The sequence below is a fragment of the Anabrus simplex genome, chromosome 2, assembly GCF_040414725.1.
Source record: "Anabrus simplex isolate iqAnaSimp1 chromosome 2, ASM4041472v1, whole genome shotgun sequence".
Classification (NCBI taxonomy): Eukaryota; Metazoa; Arthropoda; class Insecta; order Orthoptera; family Tettigoniidae; genus Anabrus; species Anabrus simplex.
Genome location: NC_090266.1, coordinates 1,134,150,911 through 1,134,173,612, shown reverse-complemented (window position 1 = coordinate 1,134,173,612; position 22,702 = coordinate 1,134,150,911). Strand labels below are relative to the sequence as shown.

At 38.2% G+C, this 22,702-nt stretch overlaps 1 protein-coding gene across 2 annotated transcripts in view; it reads right to left on the bottom strand.

The window, feature by feature from the left end:
* LOC136864740 (epidermal growth factor receptor kinase substrate 8) overlaps positions 1-22,702 on the bottom strand; it is a 368,916-nt gene that overhangs the window by 168,395 nt on the left and 177,819 nt on the right. For both annotated transcript variants that reach the window (XM_067142087.2, XM_067142088.2), the window contains exon 6: positions 10,022-10,202. In XM_067142087.2, coding sequence (XP_066998188.1) covers positions 10,022-10,202 — 181 coding nt within the window. The remainder of the gene's footprint in view (positions 1-10,021; positions 10,203-22,702) is intronic.

The window sequence follows — 22,702 nt, the reverse complement described above, 5'->3', positions numbered from 1 at the left end:
TTCAGAATATTCCAACCACATTTCCTACAATCAAGCCTGTTTGATAGCTTTTGTTACGTTTCTATACATATAATGCATAAGAGAGGCACGATTGAAGTTTACAGAAACTGACGTTCTAAAATTGTCATTCTTGTTCTAATAACCATTTTGTGTCGTCAGTTCGGAGAAAAAGAAAGAGAGAATCTGTGTCTTTCTCTTTCTTATCTTTCCACATTTTTGGCTAGTGGAATACAATAGAGTAGAGGGTTGGTTTTATCATCCTTCAGCAAACAAACTGCTCTAACAGTATCCATATTGCAGCTAGTGCCATTAATACCAACGTACAGGTTTTTTAGATTTAACTGCTTTTGTTGTTTTTAAATAATATGAAATGCATGAAATATTTGACCTGTGCTGCCGAGGCAAGCAAGTTTATAGTTATTCAGTAGGAGCAAGGTGTGTGCATGATTTGCAAGTTAGCAAAGTGAAATGAATGAAATAACTAATTATTTTGTACCGGTGCGCAATCGAAGAAAGTATGATGATTATTTTGAAGTATCTCCTAAACCTGCGAACAGTGAATATGAAAAACACAATGTAAGTACTGATAGATTTACTGCAGTTCAAGAGAGAAACACTTCTGACCATGATGGACTTGATTGTTGACTCAGAAAAAACGAATATTTCCTGAGAAATGAGGGGCTTTACGCGGAAAATGAAATGCTAGGTTGTAAGGTGTGCCAAGATTTTACAAATTTAGGAACAGAAAAACGGATGGAAGTGAATATTTCTTCAGAGAGGGCCAGTAGTGAAATCAGTACCTACGGAAGAGAAGAAGACTGTACATCTGGAGATACGGAGAAAGTGTGAGATTCAGTTTATGAAGAAGTTTGGGTGAGTACCACCACCTGTTTTCTTAGGAAAAAACAAAACAAAACAAAGAGCACTACTCGTAACCAGGTCCGTAGCCTCGTTTAGTTCTACACCTCTTATAATTAAATCATTCGAAACAGAGTCCAACCACTGCCATTCTTGTCTCCCTCTACTTCTCTTACCCACCATAACAGAGTCCATTATTCTCCTACGTAACCTATCCTCCTTCATTTGCCTCATATGACCCCACCACCAAAGCTTTTTAACGTGAACAGCTTCATCAATCAAGTTCACTCCTAACTTAGCCTTTATCTCTTCATTGCAAGTACCCTCTTGCCATAGTTCCCACCTGTCTGTAGTACCGGCGATCATTCTCGCTACTTTCATCTCTGTTACTTTAACTTATGAATAAGATATCCTGAGACCACCCACCTTTCACTCCGGTAAAGCAATGTTGGTCTGAAAACAGATCTACAGTATGTAAAGATAGTTTCATCCATGAGCCATTTTCTTTCTTACAGAATACTGTTGATTGCAACTGCGAGCTCATAGCATTAGCTCTGCCGTACCTTGATTCAATCTCACTGTGCTACCTCCCTGGGAGAATACACATCATAAATACTTGGAATGATCTACCTGTTCCAGCATTGTATTCAAACCCTAACATTCAATTCCCTCACATTTCTTACCTACTAACATCACTTTCATCTTGGAAAGGATAACCTTCATATTGTACTCATTGCATCTGTTTTGAAATCCATGATATCAGACTGCAAGCTTTCGACCCAATCTGCCATTAAGACCAAATCATCGGTATAAGCCAAATTTGCTTACTACATTTCCACCTAACTGAATCCCTCCCTGTTACTTTATACCTTTAAGTGGATGATCCAAGTAAACTATGACCAACAAAGGTGCAAGTTTACAGCCTTGTCTAATTCCTGTAAATACCTCGAACCAAGAACTCATTCTACCATCAATTCCCACTGAAGCCCATTTGTCAACAAAAATGACTGATTGCTTTTAATAATCCACCTTTAATCCCATAGTCCCTCACTATGGTTAATATCTTTTCCCTCGGTACTCTGTCATATGCTTTCACTAGATCTACGAAACATAAACGGAGCCTCCGTGGCTCAGGCGGCAGCGCGTTGGCCTCTCACCGCTGGGTTCCGTGGTTCGAATTCCGGTCACTCCAGTGCTGGACAAAGCGGAAGCAGGACAGGATTCTCGCCAGGTACTCCGGTTTCCCCTGTCATCTTTCATTCCAACAACACTCGCCAATATCATTTCATTTCATCTATCAGTCATTAATCATTGCCCCAGAGGAGTGTGACAGGCTTCGGCAGCCGGCACAGTTCCTATCCTCGCCGCAAGATGGGGCTTCATCCATTCCATCCCTAACCCAGTCACTGACTGGAAAACAGGTTGTAGGGTTTTCTTCTTCTTCTTCTTCTTCTTTTATGACCACATAGGATCACTTTAGTCAGTCCGTCGTTCAGGTCTCTTTGAAGGGATTGTTCGGGCTTTGCGGTCCTCCCAGTACTTCTTCAGACGCTCCGATCTTCGTGCCCTTTCCTCAGTTGAAAATGTGCGTGTTGTTGGTTTGTTTTGTGTAAGGGTAAAGTGGAGGTTTGTATTCTTGAGTTTTGTATTCAATTTTATCTTATTTTTGGTGTCTTCTGTTGTAAGGCCTATTTCCTTCAGATCCTCTCTTACTTCTCTGATCCATTTACATCCTGTTGTGGTATTTTTTGAGACGAGATTGTGTTGTACTAGTTGTTTCAGAAGTCTCGAGTCCTGCATCCTCATGATATGTCCAAAGAATCCCAGTCTCCTCTTACGCATAGTATCTGTAATGGGTTCTAGCTCTTTGTACACGACTTTGTTAGGTATTAACCGCCACTGTCCATCTTTCTGATATTTTTTGTTGATACAGGTTCTTCCAATCCTCCTTTCAATTTTCTGAAGTCTGTCAGTCTTTGATTGTTTATTCAGGTAAAAGAGTGTTTCTGCTGCATATGTAGCTTCCGGTTTTATAACTGTGTTGTAGTGTTTTATTTTTGTATTTATTGATAGACATTTCTTTTTGTAGATATCCCATGTTAATTTTTGTGCTTTAGCTAATCTATTTGTTCTTACTTGGATTGAGATTTTTTCATTTAAGTTATGTGTTATTACTTCTCCAAGATATTTAAACTGAGTTACTATTTTGATTTTATTACCATTTATGGTGACTTCTTTTAGCTGTGTTGGTTTTTGGGGCATAATTTCTGTTTTTTCAAATGATATTTTGAGGCCAATTTTATTTGCAATGTTTTGAAGTTCTGATATCTGGGTTTTTGCTTCTTTTATGTCCACTGCTAGTAATGCTAAATCGTCAGCAAAACCCAGGCAATTTGTTTTGATTTTTCGGCCAATCTTTATTTTGGGGGGACATTTTCTAAACCATTCCCTCATTACCATTTCTAGAGCACAGTTAAATAATAGTGGTGAAAGCCCATCTCCCTGCCGTAGTCCAGTTTTAATTTCAAATGTCTCTGATGTTTCACCCCTAAACTTCACTTTTGACTTGGTATTGGTGAGAGTCAATTTTATCATGTTTATTAATTTGGGGTGTAGTCCAAGGTGTCTTAAAATTTTAAACAGAGATTCTCTATGGATGCAATCATAAGCTTTCTTGAAATCTACAAATGTTATCACCATATCTCTGTTTCTTCTCCTGTTATAGTCCATTATCAACTTAAGACTCATGATCTGATCAGGACAGCTCCTCCACGGTCTGAAACCTCCTTGATATTCTCCTAGTTCTTTCTCAAGTTGTAAACTTATCCTATTAAGGATGATTATTGAAAATATTTTGTATGTTATGTCTAGGAGAGAGATTCCCCTGTAGTTATTAGGGTCGGTTTTGTCCCCTTTTTTGTGCAGAGGATGAATGAGGGCTGTTGTCCAGTGTTCTGGTAGTTCTTCTTTAATCCAGATAGAGACAAGTTGTTGATGGAGGGCAACTTTTGCTGAGGTTCCTGCATATTTCCAGATTTCCGCAAAGGTCTGATCTACTCCTGGCGCTTTGTAGTTTTTTAATTTATTCAGAGCTTGGTAGACTTCCTTTATTGTGGGGGGATTGATGTTTTCTGGTGATGTTTTTATCGGAGTGTTGGTATCCAAATGAAGGAGTTCTGTAGGTTCCTCACAATTTAAAAGCTTGTTGAAATGTTTAGCCAGAATTTCTGCATTGTCTTTATTGTTATGGGCCAGCTTACCATCTTCATCCTTCATCAGTAGGGTCGGGGGTTCATATTTTTGGAGCTGCTTTCTGAAGGTTTTGTAGTAGTCCCTTGATTTAGTTTTACTGAACTGTTCTTCAATTAACTGCAGGGTGTCCTTATGATGTTGTCTTTTTATTCTTCTTAAGACTTGGGTAGTTTCTTTTCTCTGTTTTACTAGCTTTTGATAGGATATTTCTGTCTTTTGGGACTGATGTAATAGCCATGCCTGATGTCTTTTCTCCACTGTTTCATCACATTCACTGTTCCACCATTGGTGTTTTTTACGTGGTTTAATTGGAGCTAGGTCTTCTGCAATTTGTTTAAGGTTGTGTACTAAGTCTTCAAGTTTGTCTGTGATTTTTATTTTTTCAGTTGCTTTCTGGTAATTTTTGTTGTTGATTAGCTGGGTAGGATCTATTTTTCTTTTAGTTTTAAGGGCTTGCTTTTGTTGTCTCCTCTGGGGAGTGAGTTTAATTTTAATTTTAACTACGTAGTGATCTGAACCTGTGTCTATTCCTCGGAGGACTTTGACGGTAGGTTTTTATTTATGAAACAAACACATAACTGTCAATTCCTCTCGCAGCATATTGCAATTACCTGGCACATAGTGAAAGTCTGATCTGACAGCCCCCCTGTGGTCTGAAACCACATAGGTTTTCATACAACTTACTTTCAACCAATGATCATATCCTCCCTTCCAAAATGCCAGTGAACACCTTGCCTGGAATAATGATCAATGAAATAGCTTAATAGTTGTTGCAATCCTTCCTGTAGATAGGTGCAATTAATGCTCTCGTCCAATCAGAAGGTACCTTACTAACATTCCACGCTAATCTTAGTACTGTATGAAGCCATTTCATCCCTGCCTTTTGGCACTACATGTTACAAGAATATTTAATTATTCTGCGTGTAGGGGATGACCATCAATCAATCAATCAATCAATCAATCAATCAATCAATCAATCAATCAATCAATCAATCAATACTGATCTGCACTTAGGGCAGTCACCCAGGTGGCAGATTCCCTATCTGTTGTTTTCCTAGCCTTTTCCTAAATGATTTCAAAGAAATTGGAAATTTATTAAACGTCTCCCTTGGTAAGTTATTCCAATCCCTAACTCCCCTTCCTATAAATGAATATATGCCCCAGGTTGTCCTCTTGAATTCCAACTTTATCTTTGCTAGGGACTTAACGTCGCACCGACACAGATAGGTCTTATGGCGACGATGGGATAGGAAAGGCCTAGGAGTTGGAAGGAAGCGGCCGTGGCCTTAATTAAGGTACAGCCCCAGCATTTGCCTGGTGTGAAAATGGGAAACCACGGAAAACCATTTTCAGGGCTGCTGATAGTTGGATTCAAACCTACTATCTCCCGGATGCAAGCTCACAGCCGCGCGCCTCTACGCGCACGGCCAACTCGCCCGGTCAACTTTATCTTCACATTGTGATCTTTCCTACTTTTATAAACACCACTCAGACTTATTCGTCTACTAATGTCATTCCACGCCATACCACTTAGTCGAGCAGCTCTTCTTTCTCTCAATTCTTCCCAACCCAAACTTTGCAACATTTTTGTAACGCTACTCTTTTGTCGGAAATTGCCCAGAACAAATCGAGCTGCTTTTCTTTGGATTTTTTCCAATTCTTGAATCAGGTAATCCTGGTGAGAGTCCCATACACTGGAACCAAACTCTAGTTGGGGTCTTACCAGAGACTTATATGCCCTCTCCTTTACATCCTTACTACAACCCCTAAACACCCTCATAACCATGTGCAGAGATCTGTACCCTTTATTTACAATCCCATTTATGTGATTACTCCAATGAAGGTCTTTCCTTATATCAACACCTAGATACTTACAATGATCCCCAACAGGAACATTCACCCCATCAACGCAGTAATTTAAACTGAGAGGACTTTTTCTATTTGTGAAACTCACAACCTAACTTTTAACCCCGTTTATCAACATACCATTGCCTGCTGTCCATCTCACAACATTATCGAGGTCACGTTGCAGTTGCTCAGAATCTTGTAAATTATTTATTACTCTATACAGAATAACATCATCCGCAAAAAGCCTTACCTCCGATTCCACTCCTTTACTCAGATCATTTTTATATATAAGAAAACATAAAGGTCCGATAATACTGCCTTGAGGAATTCCCCTCTTAATTATTACAGGGTCAGATAAAGCTTCACCTATTCTAATTCTCTGAGATCTATTTTCTAGAAATATAGCAACTCATTCAGTCACTCTTTTTGCCAGTAGTCTCCCATGATCCACCCTATCAAATGCTTTAGACAGGTCAATCGCGATACAGTCCGTTTGACCTCCAGAATCCATGATATCTGCTATATCTTGCTGGAATCCTACAAGTTGAGCTTCAGTGGAATAGCCTTTCCTAAAACCGAACTGCCTTCTATCGAACCAGTTATTAATTTCACAAACATGTCTAATATAATCAGAAAGAATGCCTTCCCAAAGCTTACATACAACGCATGTCAAACTTACTGGCCTGTAATTTTCAGCTTTATGTCTATCACCCTTTCCTTTATACACAGGGGCTACAATAGCAACCCTCCATTCATCTGGTATAGCTCCTCCGACCACACAATCAAATAAGTACCTCAGATATGGTACTATATCCCAACCCATTGTCTTTAGTATATCCCCAGAAATCTGATCAATTCCAGCCGCTTTTCTAGTTTTCAACTTTTGTATCTTATTGTAAATGTCATTGTTATCATATGTAAATTTTAATACTTCATTGGCCTTAGTCTCCTCCTCTATCTCGACATTTTCCTTGTAACCAACAATCTTTACATACTGCTGACTGAATACTTCTGCCTTTTGAAAATCCTCACATACACACTCCCCTTGTTCATTAATTATTCCTGGAATGTCCTTTTTGGAACCTGTTTCTGCCTTAAAATACCTACACATACCCTTCCATTTGTATGACTGCCAATTATGCTTGACATCATGTTATCCTTAGCTGCCTACTTTGCTAGATTCAATTTTCTAGTAAGTTCCTTCAATTTCTCCTTACTTCCACAGCCGTTTCTAACTCTATTTCTTTCCAGTCTGCACCTCTTTCTTAGTCTTTTTATTTCTCTATTATAATAAGGTGGGTCTTTAACATTCCTTACCTGCCTTAAAGGTACAAACCTGTTTTTGCATTCCTCAACAATTTCTTTAAACCCATCCCAGAGTCTGTTTACATTTTTATTTACCGTTTTTCATCGATCATAGTTACTTTTTAGAAACTGCCTCATGCCTGCTTTATCAGCCATATGGTACTGCCTAATAGTCCTACTTTTAAGGCCTTCCTTTCTATCACATTTATTTTTGACTACGACAAAAACAGCTTCATGATCACTAATACAATCTATTACTTCAGTTTCCCTATAGAGCTCATATTTGCCATTTGTTGGTAATGCTTCCTGTCGTTTGCATTTCCTTCCCAATTGACATTTGGCAAATTCAGATCTCCCACTACTATCACATTTCTTTCCATGTCGTTTCCCACATAGCCAACTATCCTATCAAATAATTCTGAATCCGCGTCAGTGCTACCCTTTCCCGGTCTGTACACTCCAAATATATCAAGTTGCCTATTATCTTTAGAAATGAGCCTTACACCTAGAATTTCATGTGTCTCATCTTTAACTTTTTCGTAGCTTACAAATTCTTCTTTCACCAGAATGAATACTCCCCCTCCCACCATTCCTATCCTATCTCTACGATACACACTCCAGTGCCGTGAGAAAATTTCTGCATCCATTATATCATTTCTCAGCCATGATTGAACTCCTATTACAATATCTGGTAAATATATATCTATTAAATTACTTAATTCTATTCTTTTCTTTACAATACTTCTACAGTTCAACACTAACAAGTTTATGTCGTCCCCACTTGATTTCCAGTTCCCTGTTCCCTTATCACCGCTCCCTAGGCTACCCCGTTTCCCTGAATGTACCTCCCTATTACCCTTCCAAACAAATTTCCTAACTTATACGTACCACTGCGTACCATCTTCCCTGGATCTGAAGTGCGATCAACTTAACAGTGAAAAGTCTCTTGTGTATGTAGTGTACCTGTCTGACTTCTCTGGATTTCCCACATAATCAGTTTAATAGGTGGGTTGTTTTTTTTTCTCAATTGTTTAACGATCCGCTAAGTTGAATGATTTTCAACTATGCTGGAAAAGGCTAGGACTGGTGAAGCAGCCTCCACAGTATTAATTATATATATATCTATTATCCATTGATCAATCACTGGAACTTCCTTTTTTTTCTTTTTGTTAGTGGCTTTACGTTGCACTAACACAGATAAGTTTTATGGTGATGTTGGGATAGGAAAGGCCTAGGAGTTGGAAGGAAGCGGCCGTGGCTTTAATTAAGGTACAGCCCCAGCATTTCCTGCGTGTGACAATGGGTAACCAAGGAGAACCATCTTCAGGGCTGTCAAACTAGGGATTTGAACCTATTATCTATTAAATGCAAGCTAATCACTATACATCCTGTATCCCGTAGTCAACTCGCTTAGTAATAAACAGACTCTTCTTTTATAACATTGGCCAACTCAGGTTTGAGCTACAAGATCTTTTGACCAAGTGTCTATAGTATGTTTTCTTCACTAGATCTCCAGTTTTTAATTATTTTATTTATTTATTTTTTACAAATGGCATTACATCGCACCAACAAAGATAGGTCTTACAGCGACGATGGTATAAGAAGGGGCTGGAAGTGGGAAGGAAGCATTGTGGCCTTAATTAAGGTAAAGCATTTGCATGGTGTGAAAATGGAAAAACTCTGAAAACCATCATCAGAGGTGCTGACAGTGGGGTTCAAACCTACTACCTCCCGAATGCAAGTTCACAGCTGTGCGTCCCTAACCACATGGCCAACTTGCTCGGTACTAGATCTCTAGTGTGATTACTTTAATAGAGAAGATTCTGTTGCAACTGTCTTTTCTGGACATCTTTATATTAATATTTTCTCATCAGATGATTGCATCACATGCTGCAAGATTTTTACCATTCATTTACATTTTCTGTTCCATATCTTAATATTTTAAGGATAATATTATTAAGATCATGTACTTATGGTGTTTTTAACTTCTCATTAGCCTACTGAACCATTAGCACTAATATTTTTTATATTTATTTGTGTTTTCCATCTGTTTACTTCTCTGTTTATTTTTGTGTTCCAAATTTATATTTTGAAAATGTGGTATATTTTCAACAACAGTCCAGTGCCTTCCATTGCAGCAGTAGCACACACTGGAAAATCAACTAAATACCTAGCAAAGATGTCTACTGTCTGATAGCTTCAGTTCAACTACTGTTCTTCATCCATACTTGTGAATAATGCTTCCCTGTCATACCTATCATTTATGTTTATCCATATGATTATGTCCCTGTTCTCATGCAATGACATGAGTGGGTTTGTGTATCTTTGTGACAGCTACTTCCAACATTATGTTTACTTTTACATTTTATCCTCAAGTTTAGCACATTAGTATATAAAGTGTAAAAATTCATACAATGTAATGAGGGTACATTACAGCAGAAAATTTAGCGCTCTTGTTGGAGCAGAAGCACCGCTTCAGTAAAAATGTCCCTCATTCGGTTTAAAATTTTTGCTAAGGACTCTGTGGCTTAGCAATTTCTACAGAGAAATTTCTAATAGAGACAAATATTATGATGGCTACCCTTGATATTTTTTTTCCAACATCTGTGGGTTTCTCTATTCTACCAATAAAAGATTTCTGGGCCAATTCCTAGTGGGATATTTTGACATTCAAGTAATATTTGTTTTATAGGTTGGGTTATCATCATTTATAGTTTTATTCAAAATAATAACGAAAAAATTTGAAAGCAATACTTACGATGTGAAGCTGCATTAAAAACAGAGACTTGCTCCCGAACATTAATCCCATTGCTAGGAGGTTCTGGGGGTGGGGTGGCTGGGGGTGGAGGTATATGCCTAGATTGCCGTCCAGGCGGTACCTTACCAACCCTCAACATTTTCAAGTCTTCCACCAGCTCCTGAGCTGAGATACTCTGGCACTGTAAGAAAGAAGAAACATGAATATTTACTTTAACTTCAAACAACAAATGTTTTTCTTTTATGATTGTAATACTTTTCAGTAAATACTATACCAGAAAAACTTGTCTGTGCACTACATACTGAGAATTCTAATAAAAAGAGTTCCAACTGAGAATATCATATCCTTCATACTGTACAATTAATTAGTAACCATTTATTTAAATTGGTCACCAGCTTAAATATTCTGATTTTGTAGCAAAGCAAGGTAGGAAACAGTGGAAAGTCTCTTCCTTTTTTCCTATGCTTATCCAGCTTTCTTCTTATCCTACACTTCCAGTATTAACCCTTTGCATTCATATGTTAGTTATGTCCTGACATGTTTATTCCAAGAACACCGATTGTCAGTGGCATCATTTAAGCTTTTAGCAACTCTTGGAAGGTATTACATCTGTAAAATACCAGTTTTCAGTCACGATGAGGGGCCACTGCATGGAGAGCTACACTTCATCTAGGCACACACTCTGAATATTACACAAAGTACTGTGCTTAGCGCAGTAATAGACAGAACAAAGAAAGGTGAAGAGAAACCAACTTCTTCAAAATCTTTGCAATGAAATGAGGCCTTCATCAAGATGTTTGTTTCGAGACGTGCTATACAATGGGTAAAAGTAAACAACGAAAGCATACCTACAAATTCTTCATTCCCATTCTTACATGATAATGTAAAAAAATTCATTTCAGTTTTTGTTGAGTTTTAGCCGTAAGACTAGATAACACTACACCCGTACTTTTCCAGGAAACTAAAGTTGTGTAACTAGACAACATTATTCGAGAGCTAAGGGTTAAAACTTAAGATCTGTCAAGATGGCCACCCAATGGCAGCTGGGATGTGGAAGCAAGCCCATCAAGGGCTGAGAACAGCTGGAGGAGCTGGGACTTATGAGGAGAAAGTGTGTTTATTTGAAGATAGTACTGTGAGAAGATGTGAAGATTGTCTTTGTGTGTTTTCAATGTTTGTTTTTGTCACCTCTTTCTCTTGCTTCCTCTTCACATGCTGGCCTGTCATGGTGTTATGATGGCTACAGATGTTGAAAAAAACATCAAGTGTGTATTTTTAGAGAAAATGCAATTGTATTTGTCTCTATTAGAAATTTCTCTGCTTATTATACCACAGGGTCCTTTTTAAACTGAATGAGGGACATTTTTACTGAAACAGTGCTTCTGCTCTAAGAAGAGCGCTACATTTTCTGCTGTAATATACCCTCATTGTGTGTTCTTTCTCTCTATACAGTGTGGTATAGAGAAATACATACATGCAACCCATCTAACACTGTTACTTCTAGGTCGATGCTGTTCAGCTTGCTGTGTACAGGTCACCACCATAAAGTGAACCAACCTTGCACAGGAAGAACAACGGTATGTGCCATCTTTGTTCCAAAATCAAAAGGACCATTCGACAAATATACCATTTATTGCATGTTGTAATAATGCAAGTACCACTAATACAATCAGGTAAGTGTGTTGTGCACTGGGATCTGTTGTGATAAAACCAAAATGATTTTTTTGTTTATATATAACTGAGTCAAAAATAAAAATAGTTTCCACTATTACTAAAAGAAAACCTAAATGAGTGCTGTAAGACATGAATTGAGGTGTTGTTGTTGTTTTTTGAGTCATCAGTCCATAGACTGGTTTGATGCAGCTCTCCATGCCACCCTATCCTGTGCTAACCTTTTCATTTCTGCGTAACTATTGCATCCTACATCTGCTCTAATCTGCTTGTCATATTCATACCTTGGTCTACCCCTACCGTTCTTACCACCTACACTTCCTTCAAAAACCAACTGAGCAAGTCCTGGGTGTCTTAAGATGTGTCCTATCATTCTATCTCTTCTTCTCGTCAAATTTAGCCAAATCGATCTCCTCTCACCAATTCGATTCAGTATCTCTTCATTCGTGATTCGATCTATCCATCTCACCTTCAGCATTCTTCTGTAACACCACATTTCAAAAGCTTCTATTCTCTTTCTTTCTGAGCTAGTTATCGTCCATGTTTCACTTCCATACAATGCCACGCTCCACACAAAAGTCTTCAAAAACATCTTTCTAATTCCAATATCAATGTTCGAAGTGAGCAAATTTATTTTCTTAGGAAAGCTCTTCCTTGCTTGTGCTAGTCTGCATTTTATGTCCTCCTTACCTCTGCCATCGTTAGTTATTTTACTACCCAAGTAACAATATTCATCTACTTCCTTTAAGACTTCATTTCCTAATCTAATATTTCCTACATCACCTGCCTTCGTTCGACTGCACTCCATTACTTTTGTTTTGGACTTATTTATTTTCATCTTGTACTCCTTACCCAAGACTTCATCCATACCATTCAGCAACTTCTCGAGATCTTCTGCAGTCTCAGATAAAATAACAATATCATCGGCAAATCTCAAGGTTTTGATTTCCTCTCCTTGGACTGCGATTCCCTTTCCAAATTTCTCTTTGATTTCCTTTACTGCCTGTTCTATATAAACATTGAAAAGGAGAGGGGACAAACTGCAACCTTGCCTCACTCCTTTCTGGATTGCTGCTTCTTTTTCAAAGCCCTCAATTCTTATCACTGCAGACTGATTTTTATACAGATTGTAGATAATTCTTCGTTCTCGGTATCTGATCCCTATCATCTTCAGAATCATAAATAGCTTGGTCCAATCAACATTATCGAATGCCTTTTCTAGATCTACGAATGCCATGTACGTGGGCTTGTCCTTCTTGATTCGATCCTCTAAAATCAGACGCAAAGTCAGGATTGCTTCACGTGTTCCTACATTTCTTCTGAAGCCAAATTGATCTTCTCCCAACTCAGCTTCAACTTGTTTTTCCATTCTTCTGTAAATAATACGTGTTAAAGTTTTGCAGGCATGAGATACTAAACTAATGGTGCGGTAGTTTTCACACCTGTCAGCACCGGCTTTCTTGGGAATAGGTATAACAACATTCTGCCGAAAATCGGATGGGACTTCTCCTGTCTCATACATCTTGCACACTAAATGAAATAACCTTGCCATGCTGGTTTCTCCTAAGGCAGTCAGTAATTCAGAGGGAATGTCATCAATTCCAGGTGCCTTGTTCCTATTGAGGTCACTCACAGCTCTGTCAAACTCTGACCTCAAAATTGGGTCTCCTATTTCATCAGCATCAACAGCCTCTTCATGTTCCAGAACCAAATTATCTACATCTTTACCTTGATACAACTGTTGGATATGCTCCTGCCATCTTTCTGCTTTGTCTTCTTTCCCTAGAAGTGGCTTTCCATCTGAGCTCTTAATATTCATACACCTAGATTTCCTTTCTCCAAAGGTTTCCTTGATTTTCCTGTATGCAGCATCTACCTTTCCCAGGACCATACAGCCTTCGACATCCTTGCACTTCTCCTTCAGCCATTCTTCCTTAGCTACCTTGCACTTTCTATCCACTTGATTCTTTAATCGCCTGTATTCTTTTCTGCCCTCTTCATTTCTAGCATTCTTGTATTTTCGTTGTTCATCAATCAGGTCTAGTATCTCCTGTGTTATCCACTGATTCTTAGTTGATCTTTTCTTCCTTCCTAACATTTCTTCAGCAACCCTACTGACTTCATTTTTCATGACTCTCCACTCTTCCTCTATTGTGTTTCCTTCAGCCTTTTCATTTAGTCCTTGTGCAACGTGTTGAGGTATAACACTGAAAGGGATAACATCCAGTAAAAATAGTGCTTCTGAGGGCCAATTCTTTGGAAATTAGTAGGTATGTGTCCATAATGCCTGGGATTTGAACTTGACCCTTCAAGGCTAGTTTTCCTAACCACAGAAATGCAGAGTTTTTGTCACCTTAGGGAGGAAGATCACGGACTATATGTGGCACACTCCAGGAAACCATACCTTAAGTCGCATGACAAGATTTTACGCTACGAAGGAAAAAGTTGGGAAGGATGAGAAACATTGCATTTTAGATATAAGCACAACCTGTTAGCCTGATCCTTGAACTAAGTGATGAAAGGAGTGACAGTGATGTGATTGTATGAAAACAAGCTGTGCAGTCTAACAAAACCATACCTTAAGTCGCAATGGGAATTTAATATTGGCGACTTAAGGTCAGCATCATCTTCATTTCACGTTTCCAGCTTCCAGGGTCAGGTTGTGAATCAAGGTCCTCCATCTCTGCCTGTCTCTCCACCATTCTTCTCCTTTTTTAAGTACGTCTCCTGGTTTTCTTCCCCTCTTTTCTATGCACTCCCACACTGAATCTGTCGATCTCTTTTGGGGTCTTCCTCATGGTTTCTTTCCTGTTAACTTCTCTGGAAAAACTTTTTTTTGCACTCTCTCTTCTCCCATTCTCTTCATATGTCATACCACTTTAGCTTTGTTGTTTTTATCCTGTCTAGAAGTTTCACGAATCCTGTCCTTTTCCTTATCTCTTCATTTCTAATTCTATCCTTTCTGGTCTTGCCCTAGATACCTCTTAGTAATTTCATCTCCACTGCCTGTATTCTGCTCTCCTCTCGGTTTGTTGTAGTCCACGATCCAACTGCACAAGTTAGCATGGGTTCATAATAGGTTGAATATAATACTTTCTTACATTTCTTCAGGATATCTTGGTTCCACAAAATCCCCCTTACATTCTGGTAGAAGCTGTTTGCTTGTTGTATTCATTTCCCAATTTCCTTGGTTATCTTTCCATCTTCTGTGATCACACTTCCCAAGTACTTGAAACTTTTAACCACTTCCAGAATTTTACCATCAAGTTTTATCTTTCCTCTTCCTTCCTTCCTTCCTTAGGGGCCGATGACCTTCGATGTTAGGCCCCTTTAAACAACAAGCATCATCATCATCATCATCCTTCCTTCCTTCCTTCCTTCCTTCCTTCCTTCCTTCCTTCCTTCCTTCCTTCCTTCCTTCCTTCCTTCCTTCCTTCCTTCCCCTTGTCATCACTATTGTTTTACTTTTCTCTGTGCTTACTTTCATCCCAAATTTTTCTCTCTTGATTCCATACATCTACATTTTTTGCACTTCCATTTTATCCTCACCCATATCACTATATCATTTGCAAACAACATGGCTTTTGTTGCCTGTCTTCCCAATCTCTGTTAAATGTTCTTGTGAATTTCATCCATGACTATGATGAATAGTATGGGGGATAGTACACTTCCCCACCAGAGACCAGTTTCAAATTTAAACCATTTTGTTTTTCCTACACTAGTCTTCACACTACTAACACAATTTTTGTACATAGCTTTTATCATTTGCACTTCCAGTCTGTTAACTTGTTTTTTCCTTAATGTGACCCATACCAACTGCCCAGGCACACTGTCATAAGCTTTCTCAATATCAATAAATGTCATCACGAGGTCTCTTCCAAACTCCCATCTTTTCTCATCATATGCCTTAATATACAGATCAGGTCAAACGTTGATCTGTCTTTCCAAAAACCATACTGTTCTTCCATTTCTCCTAGCTTCCTCCTCAGTCTTCCTTCCAATACTCTCTCAAAGATCTTAGCAACATGGGCAATAAGGGTGATCCCTCTGTAGGTATTACATTCCTTTTTATCACCTTTTTTAAATATCAGGATAATTAAGCCCTTTCTCCACTCTTCTGGGATCTCTTTCTTCCTCCCGATTATTCTAAATAATTTACACAACTACTGTAGCCCTATTGGTCCTGCTGCTTTTATCATTTCCGTAGTTACCTCATCCACTCCTGCTGCTTTACCATTCTTCATCTTTCTAACATCGATATCTCCTTTTCTTGTTCTTCTTCTTTCTTCTTGCTCCTCCTCATTTACCAGTTCACTGTATTTAATATTTAGCAATTCTGAGAAGTTTTCTTCCCATATTTTTAGTATGTCATCTCTCTGCATCAATATCTGCCCTATTTCAGTTTTTAAAAATTTATCTTCCCTATTTCTTAAACTATTCTTCACCAAACCATACAAAACCTTTTCACTTCCCTTTATATCCTCCTGTGAAGTTTCTATGAAACTTTCCCAGCTCTTCTGTTTCTCTTCTTTTACTATTTTCTTACACACCTTTTTGGCTTCCTTAATTTTTTTCCAATTCTCTGTACTATCGCTGCCTATCCACTTCCTCCAAGCCATTTGTTTCTCTTTAACTGCTTCCTTTACCTGGCTGTTCCACCAAGGAGTCTCCTTTTTCTTTTTCTTCCCTGATAGTCTTCCACAGTTGTTCACTGCACTCTTTACAAAACCATTTCTGAAACATGTCACTGCTCAAGTCATCTTTGGGAATTTCTTTTTTCAGAACCTCTTAAATGAATTTCTTAACTGGTAATTTTAACTAAGGTCAAAGGTGCTGAGATTCATTTCTTCATGCTGACAAGTGTGTCGCACAAAATAAAAATAACATTACCATGTGGAGAGTTATTCCTGATTTACACAAAAAAGTTACGATTTCTTTTCTGCCAGTGCGTCATACGAATTTTTTTTTGTGACTGGATTTTTGGTCTCATGAACTGGAAGTACTGTGTGACATATTTTCTCGGTCATTTAAGATAGCACCGCTGAGTCAAAACTAAACAAAGATGACATTTGATGTAGATGTTGATTCCCAGAGGGAACCTAAAATATTTGTCCTGAATGAGCAAATTTATAATACCAGTATAATGGTCCGTTATTGGACATTCCCTATGGGAATCAACATCTACATCAGGGCCTCTCAAACGCCCAAAATCTCACGCGTGCAGAGCGAGGCGCAGGAGCTCCGTGCACTGTGCATCGGTGTCGCTCGGATCAACGCTTCGTCTCTGGGCTACTCGGCTATGCTCGGCTCTACTCGGCTATACTCGGCTCAACTCAGCCCGGATTTGGAGCGCTACGGCGCAAGTGGGGGAGAGGGAGACAGGCGGAGCGAGCGAGAGAGGCGTGAGGAAGGAGAGAGTTAGCGCTATTGCTCCAAATCGAGGAGTGGGGGTCTGCACTCTGGTCAACCAAGCCAAGTCGTCTTTTGCACCGTGCACAGTGCAAACACCACGCGCATGCACCCTGAGAGGCCCTGATCTACATCATTTGATGGCCAGGCAGGCATCTATTTTTGGAAATGAGACATAGCTCTCATAGTGCATTGGCACTGCTGGTGGCTTCAAATAGCCTATGCAGTGGCCTCCACGGTATGCACTAGCCTTGCGTCTTGGGTGGTGTGCTAAGTCCCAACTGACGAGCCTAACTTAGCACACGAGGGCGAAACGCAGGCAACCAAGAATGAGTTAGCTGGAAAATTTATAATGTCCAATAACGGACCATTATATTGGTATTAAAGATGACATCAGTGGAAAAAATACTGGTGAGCTGTTAATAAATAGGTATGACTGGCAACATGGTTGGAAAAGAGTTCCTTAGAGCACATCTTTCAGTAATATACCCGGAATCATTACGTCAACAAAAATTGGACTGTCCAACTGTAATTGTGAAGTGTTGCGAGGCAGATAATCTTCCTCAGAACATATCTACAAAGTTGGAAGTAAAAGGCATGACTGCAGAAAGGACTAAATATCTGTCTGACAACATTCAAGGGTATTGCACAGCAGAAAAGAAGGACCTGTTGTGCCAATGGCCAGCCAACATTAAGGCAGCTGAACCTGGGCCAAGTAGCGTGATGGATTGTGTTCGCAAAAGAACATTCCAGAAAAATGAGCAACAATTCAGTCTTGTTAATATAGGATACAAGACAGATTAGTAATGTAAATCATTAATTGGATATTGATTGTGTGTAGTTTCAGATCAAACTTTTAAAATATATACATTATTATTACTGACATTAGAGTTACTACTATTATTATAATTATTGTCTCCTTATCTTGTACATCTTGTACACCTTTGTATATCTTAAGACAGAACTTCTGCACACATGAGTGCCGCAAGACTAAAAACTTCTTTTTTCACTTTTTGAAATTTGTAACGTATTTACATATTTAATTTCTGGAGAATAACACTCCTAAATATTTATGAAAATTATTTTAATATGAAAAGCTGAAATTCCTTTATCCAGTGAAACAGTCAGATTATCTTAAATCCTTAATATATTATCGCAGTATTGTACCCCATTTTCTAATCGATTCAGGCACACACACAAAAATGAAAAATGGTCTGTAATGTTCTGCTGATTAGCACGAGGATGCTCTTCTTTATGAACACACATTTCTTGCTTCCCTCTTGCACTTAAATGTTGTTCATTTATTCATCATAGAAATTTGGGCACACAGGGCAGATAACACAGACTGGACTGAAGTTAACAGGTCAAGGTGAGCTTCTGCCAAGCTCTTTACCCTCAAATTGCTTTGTCCAGGGTTTCAAAGCTATTCTCAGAAACAGTGTACAGTGATAAGGCATAAGGAAATTCCCACTGTATGCCATGATCATTTTTCCAGAGCAGGTACAATAAACCCCTTGTGGTACGCCATTTGAGATAATGAGCTACTTTTGATGGTCAGTAGCATCCAGTATGTTCACATTCCTAACAGATTAGGTAAGAGCCATGTTTCCATTTGAAGATCAAGTATACGAGTTCCTGAAAATAATTTTAAATCAACAGCTGGCAATATATCGAGTACACTTTTAACACTGTATTACACATCTGTACTTGTGCTACCAACGTCGGATGGTGGTAGTGGCATTATACTGAGGAAGTTAATATGCTACTTTCATCAGAAATATCAGTTTAGTCCTCATCGTATGCGATAGCTGAGGGCGGCGGTATACTGGATGGCAATATATAGGGGGCTGACAGTATATTATTAATTTTAAAACATTTAATTACCTATTGTTTTGGACAAAAATTAATTAAAATTGTTCCCAAAAGGACATCTCTCATTACTCTGTGAAAATATCTAACAAAGAATGTCACTTTCAAGGTATTAGAATAAAAAACACCTTCACAGAAATCTACCATACCTGATATAAAATGGAGAATTCCAAATTTCTATCAACATTTTGTCCCGCAGGACTTCTTTAGTCCCAGTATATCTACCGACATGAGGCTGAAGTATTTGAGCACCTTGAAATACCACTGGACTGAGCCAGGATCGAACCTGCCAAGTTGGGGTCAGAAGGCCAGTGCTTCAAATGTCTCATCCACTCAGTCTGGTAACCCTCATAACTTGTCCTGACTGACTGACTGACTGACTGATTCATCATCGTCGAGCCAAAACTACTTGACATAAATGAAATTTTGGGGATACATTCAAATTAAAATGTACGTGCTCGGTAAGGGAGGATTTTTGGATATTCCATCGCTAAGGGGGTGAAAGGGGGGGGGGGGGGGTGAATTTTGAAAATGAGTATCTATATCTCGAAAACTGAACAGTTTAAAGACATGAACATTGGTACTTGGAATCTCCATTAACCCTGCAACCGGCAGTCGTCGCGAATGCAACTCATTTCCCTGTTACTCAACCGGCAGAGTCGCTATCGAGATGCATTACGCCAGCGCTTACTAATTTCAAGATAGCGCCTTCACACTCAACATCTTTATGACACATCTTGCATCAGGCTGAAAAGGAAACTCTACTCTATAAATACAGCACAATTCTGAAGTAATTTAGTGTGACAGAGTGTGCAGTATTCACGTGGAAAAACAAAAACGCTTTGCAGACGGTCATTCTCTTGCTGTGGTTGTCTGATGTGCATTAGCTTTCGTGGCGCAAAATGAGTGAATTGGCAGGAAGTAGTGAAATTCGTAATTGTTTGTTTGGTCTGGACGGCGAAGGTGATAGTGATGTATTTTTAGAAGGAATTAATGATGATTTTGACAATAATTTGTCAGGTAGTGGCCAGTTATATGAGCCTAGGCCAAGTGATTTGGACACTGATATTGACTATGATGTGGAACACAATGAACCAGCCACTGATGATAATAATGATAATGACAGTAATGCGGTTGACCAAACGAAGTGGACATGAGTTTATCCTCCAGAGCCAGAAATAAAAGTGGAAGAGAAGTTCAAGGTTCGAAACGCAGTATACGAAATTGTCCTCCGAGGAGCAGTCCTCCTCTAACATATTTCTATTTGTTTTTCTCCAATGCTATCTGGAATCTTTTAGTAACTTAAACTAATAAATAAGCACAGGAAATTATTCAAAATAAAATGAATTCCGGAAATATGGGTCCGTATTCTCGTCTACAAAGATGGGTTGACGTTACAGTATCACAAATGAAAAAAAAATAATTTCTCTAGTTATAAATATGGGTCTGAACTCTAATAATAACACTGAAAAATAGTGGTGCACTTCAAAATCGCAAATATTTCCATATTTTTCTAAATTCATGTCACTAAAATGTATCGACTGGAAAGAAATATTCTATAACCTGTTGGTAATGGTAATTTTTTATGCCTAAATTTTTAAAATGAGCATATATACAGAATATATCAAAAACGTAACATATTACAGACGTGAAAATTGGTATTTTTAATCTAATTTAAAAATTTAAAAAAACATTTGTTTGTTTTTGGAAAGAACACTTCAGTGAGGGTTGAATTATTTTTATGTGGATACTTATATCTCAAAACTGAAAATGTTACACACATGAAAATTGATATTTGGAATGTCCTTTTAAAATAAACACACATTTTTTTTGTTTTTGGAAAATCCACTAAGGGGGTGGGGTGGGTGAAGAGAAATGAACTTAGTTGTATTATTTTTATGGGGATACTTATACATCAAATACTGAAGATGTTACGGACATGAAAATTACCATTTGGAATCTCCTTTAAAAATAAGGAAACACATATTTTTGTTTTTGGAAAAATCCTCTTAAGGGGTCAAAAGAGGTGAGAAAGGGTTGAATACCTTTTTGAGGATACTTACATCTCAAAAACTGAAGATGTTACAGTCATGAAAAGTTATATTTGGAATCTCCTTTCACCTATTTTTTGTTTTTGTAAAACCTACGTAAGGGGAGGGGAATGAACAGGAATGACAAAGGGGGTGAATTTTTAAAATGAGTACATCTCAAAAACGTAACATGTTACAGACGTGAAAATTGGTATTTTTAATCTCTTTTAACCGCTCAGTGTAGAATGCCGTGTACTGCACATCATGACCTAGCCGCTCTCTGTAAGATAAGTGGTTGTCGTGTCTGGTTATTGTTAAGTCTAGGTAATTTAGTGTACGGTTATTTTCGGTTTCTTTGGTGAATTTAATTTGGGGATCTAGAGTGTTAAGCTTGTCTAGTATAGTTTGTGCGTCAGTGGATCTATTATCTAAAACTACGAAGACATCGTCAACAAATCTGCACCAAAAATGTTTATTATCTATTTCTTTGATTGACGTGTGTTCTAAGTTATCTATATATATTTCTGCTGATATTCCGGAGGCAGGAGACCCCATAGGTAGGCCTTGTTGCTGATAAATGGTATCGTGAAATCTGAAATAGTTATTGTTTATGGCGAATTCAAGTAAGTTTATGAATTCGTTTATTTCTAAGGTGCTCAAGTTGCTATTGTTTTTTAGGTTAGATTCTATTATTTTGATTGTTTGTTTAACAGGAATGTTAGGGTACATATTTATTATGTCAAATGAAGCAAGGGTATGGTGTTGTTCGATCTTTAGCTCTTTGGTTCTGTAGATATATAGATAATATACATTCTGTATAGATAATATACATTTTTGGTGCAGATTTGTTGACGATGTCTTCGTAGTTTTAGATAATAGATCCACCGACGCACAAACTATACTAGACAAGCTTAACACTCTAGATCGCCAAATTAAATTCACCAAAGAAACCGAAAATAACCGTACACTAAATTACCTAGACTTAACAATAACCAGACACGACAACCACTTATCTTACAAGATCTACAGGAAACCCACACACACACACACCTCAAATACCATAAAAAATGACTCCATTCATCCCAATACACAAAAAAGAGCAGCCTATTATAGTATGATTTATAGAGCCTTTAACATCCCAATGACAACAGAAGACCAAAACAATGAATTGAAGTTAATCCACGACATAGCTAAACATAACGGATACAGCAAAGAAATGGTCAACAAAATCATTCACAAAATAAAATCACAACCTAAAACTAAATTAGCAAAAACAGCCAAACCCAAAAAAGACTATGCCCTATTTACCTTTAACAACACCCACATATATACTATAACTAATATTTTCAAGAAGCACAACATAAAAACAGCATTCAAAACCACACACAATAGTACCAACATTATACATAACACTAAAACAGTCAATAATAACAATAAATACAACCAATCAGGTGTCTACCGTATCAAATGTAACAACTGTGACGTAAGTTACATAGGACGTACAGGCAGAAACTTCACCATCTGCTACAATGAACATATAAATGCAGTAAAACATAACCATTTCTCATCAATAGGCCAACATGTAGAAGAATCTAAGCATTACTTCACAAACATCAATAACGACATGACGATACTAAATACGTATAAACTCCAAGGGCCCCCTGCTCAACATAACCGAAGATTTCTACATTTCTTTAGACCA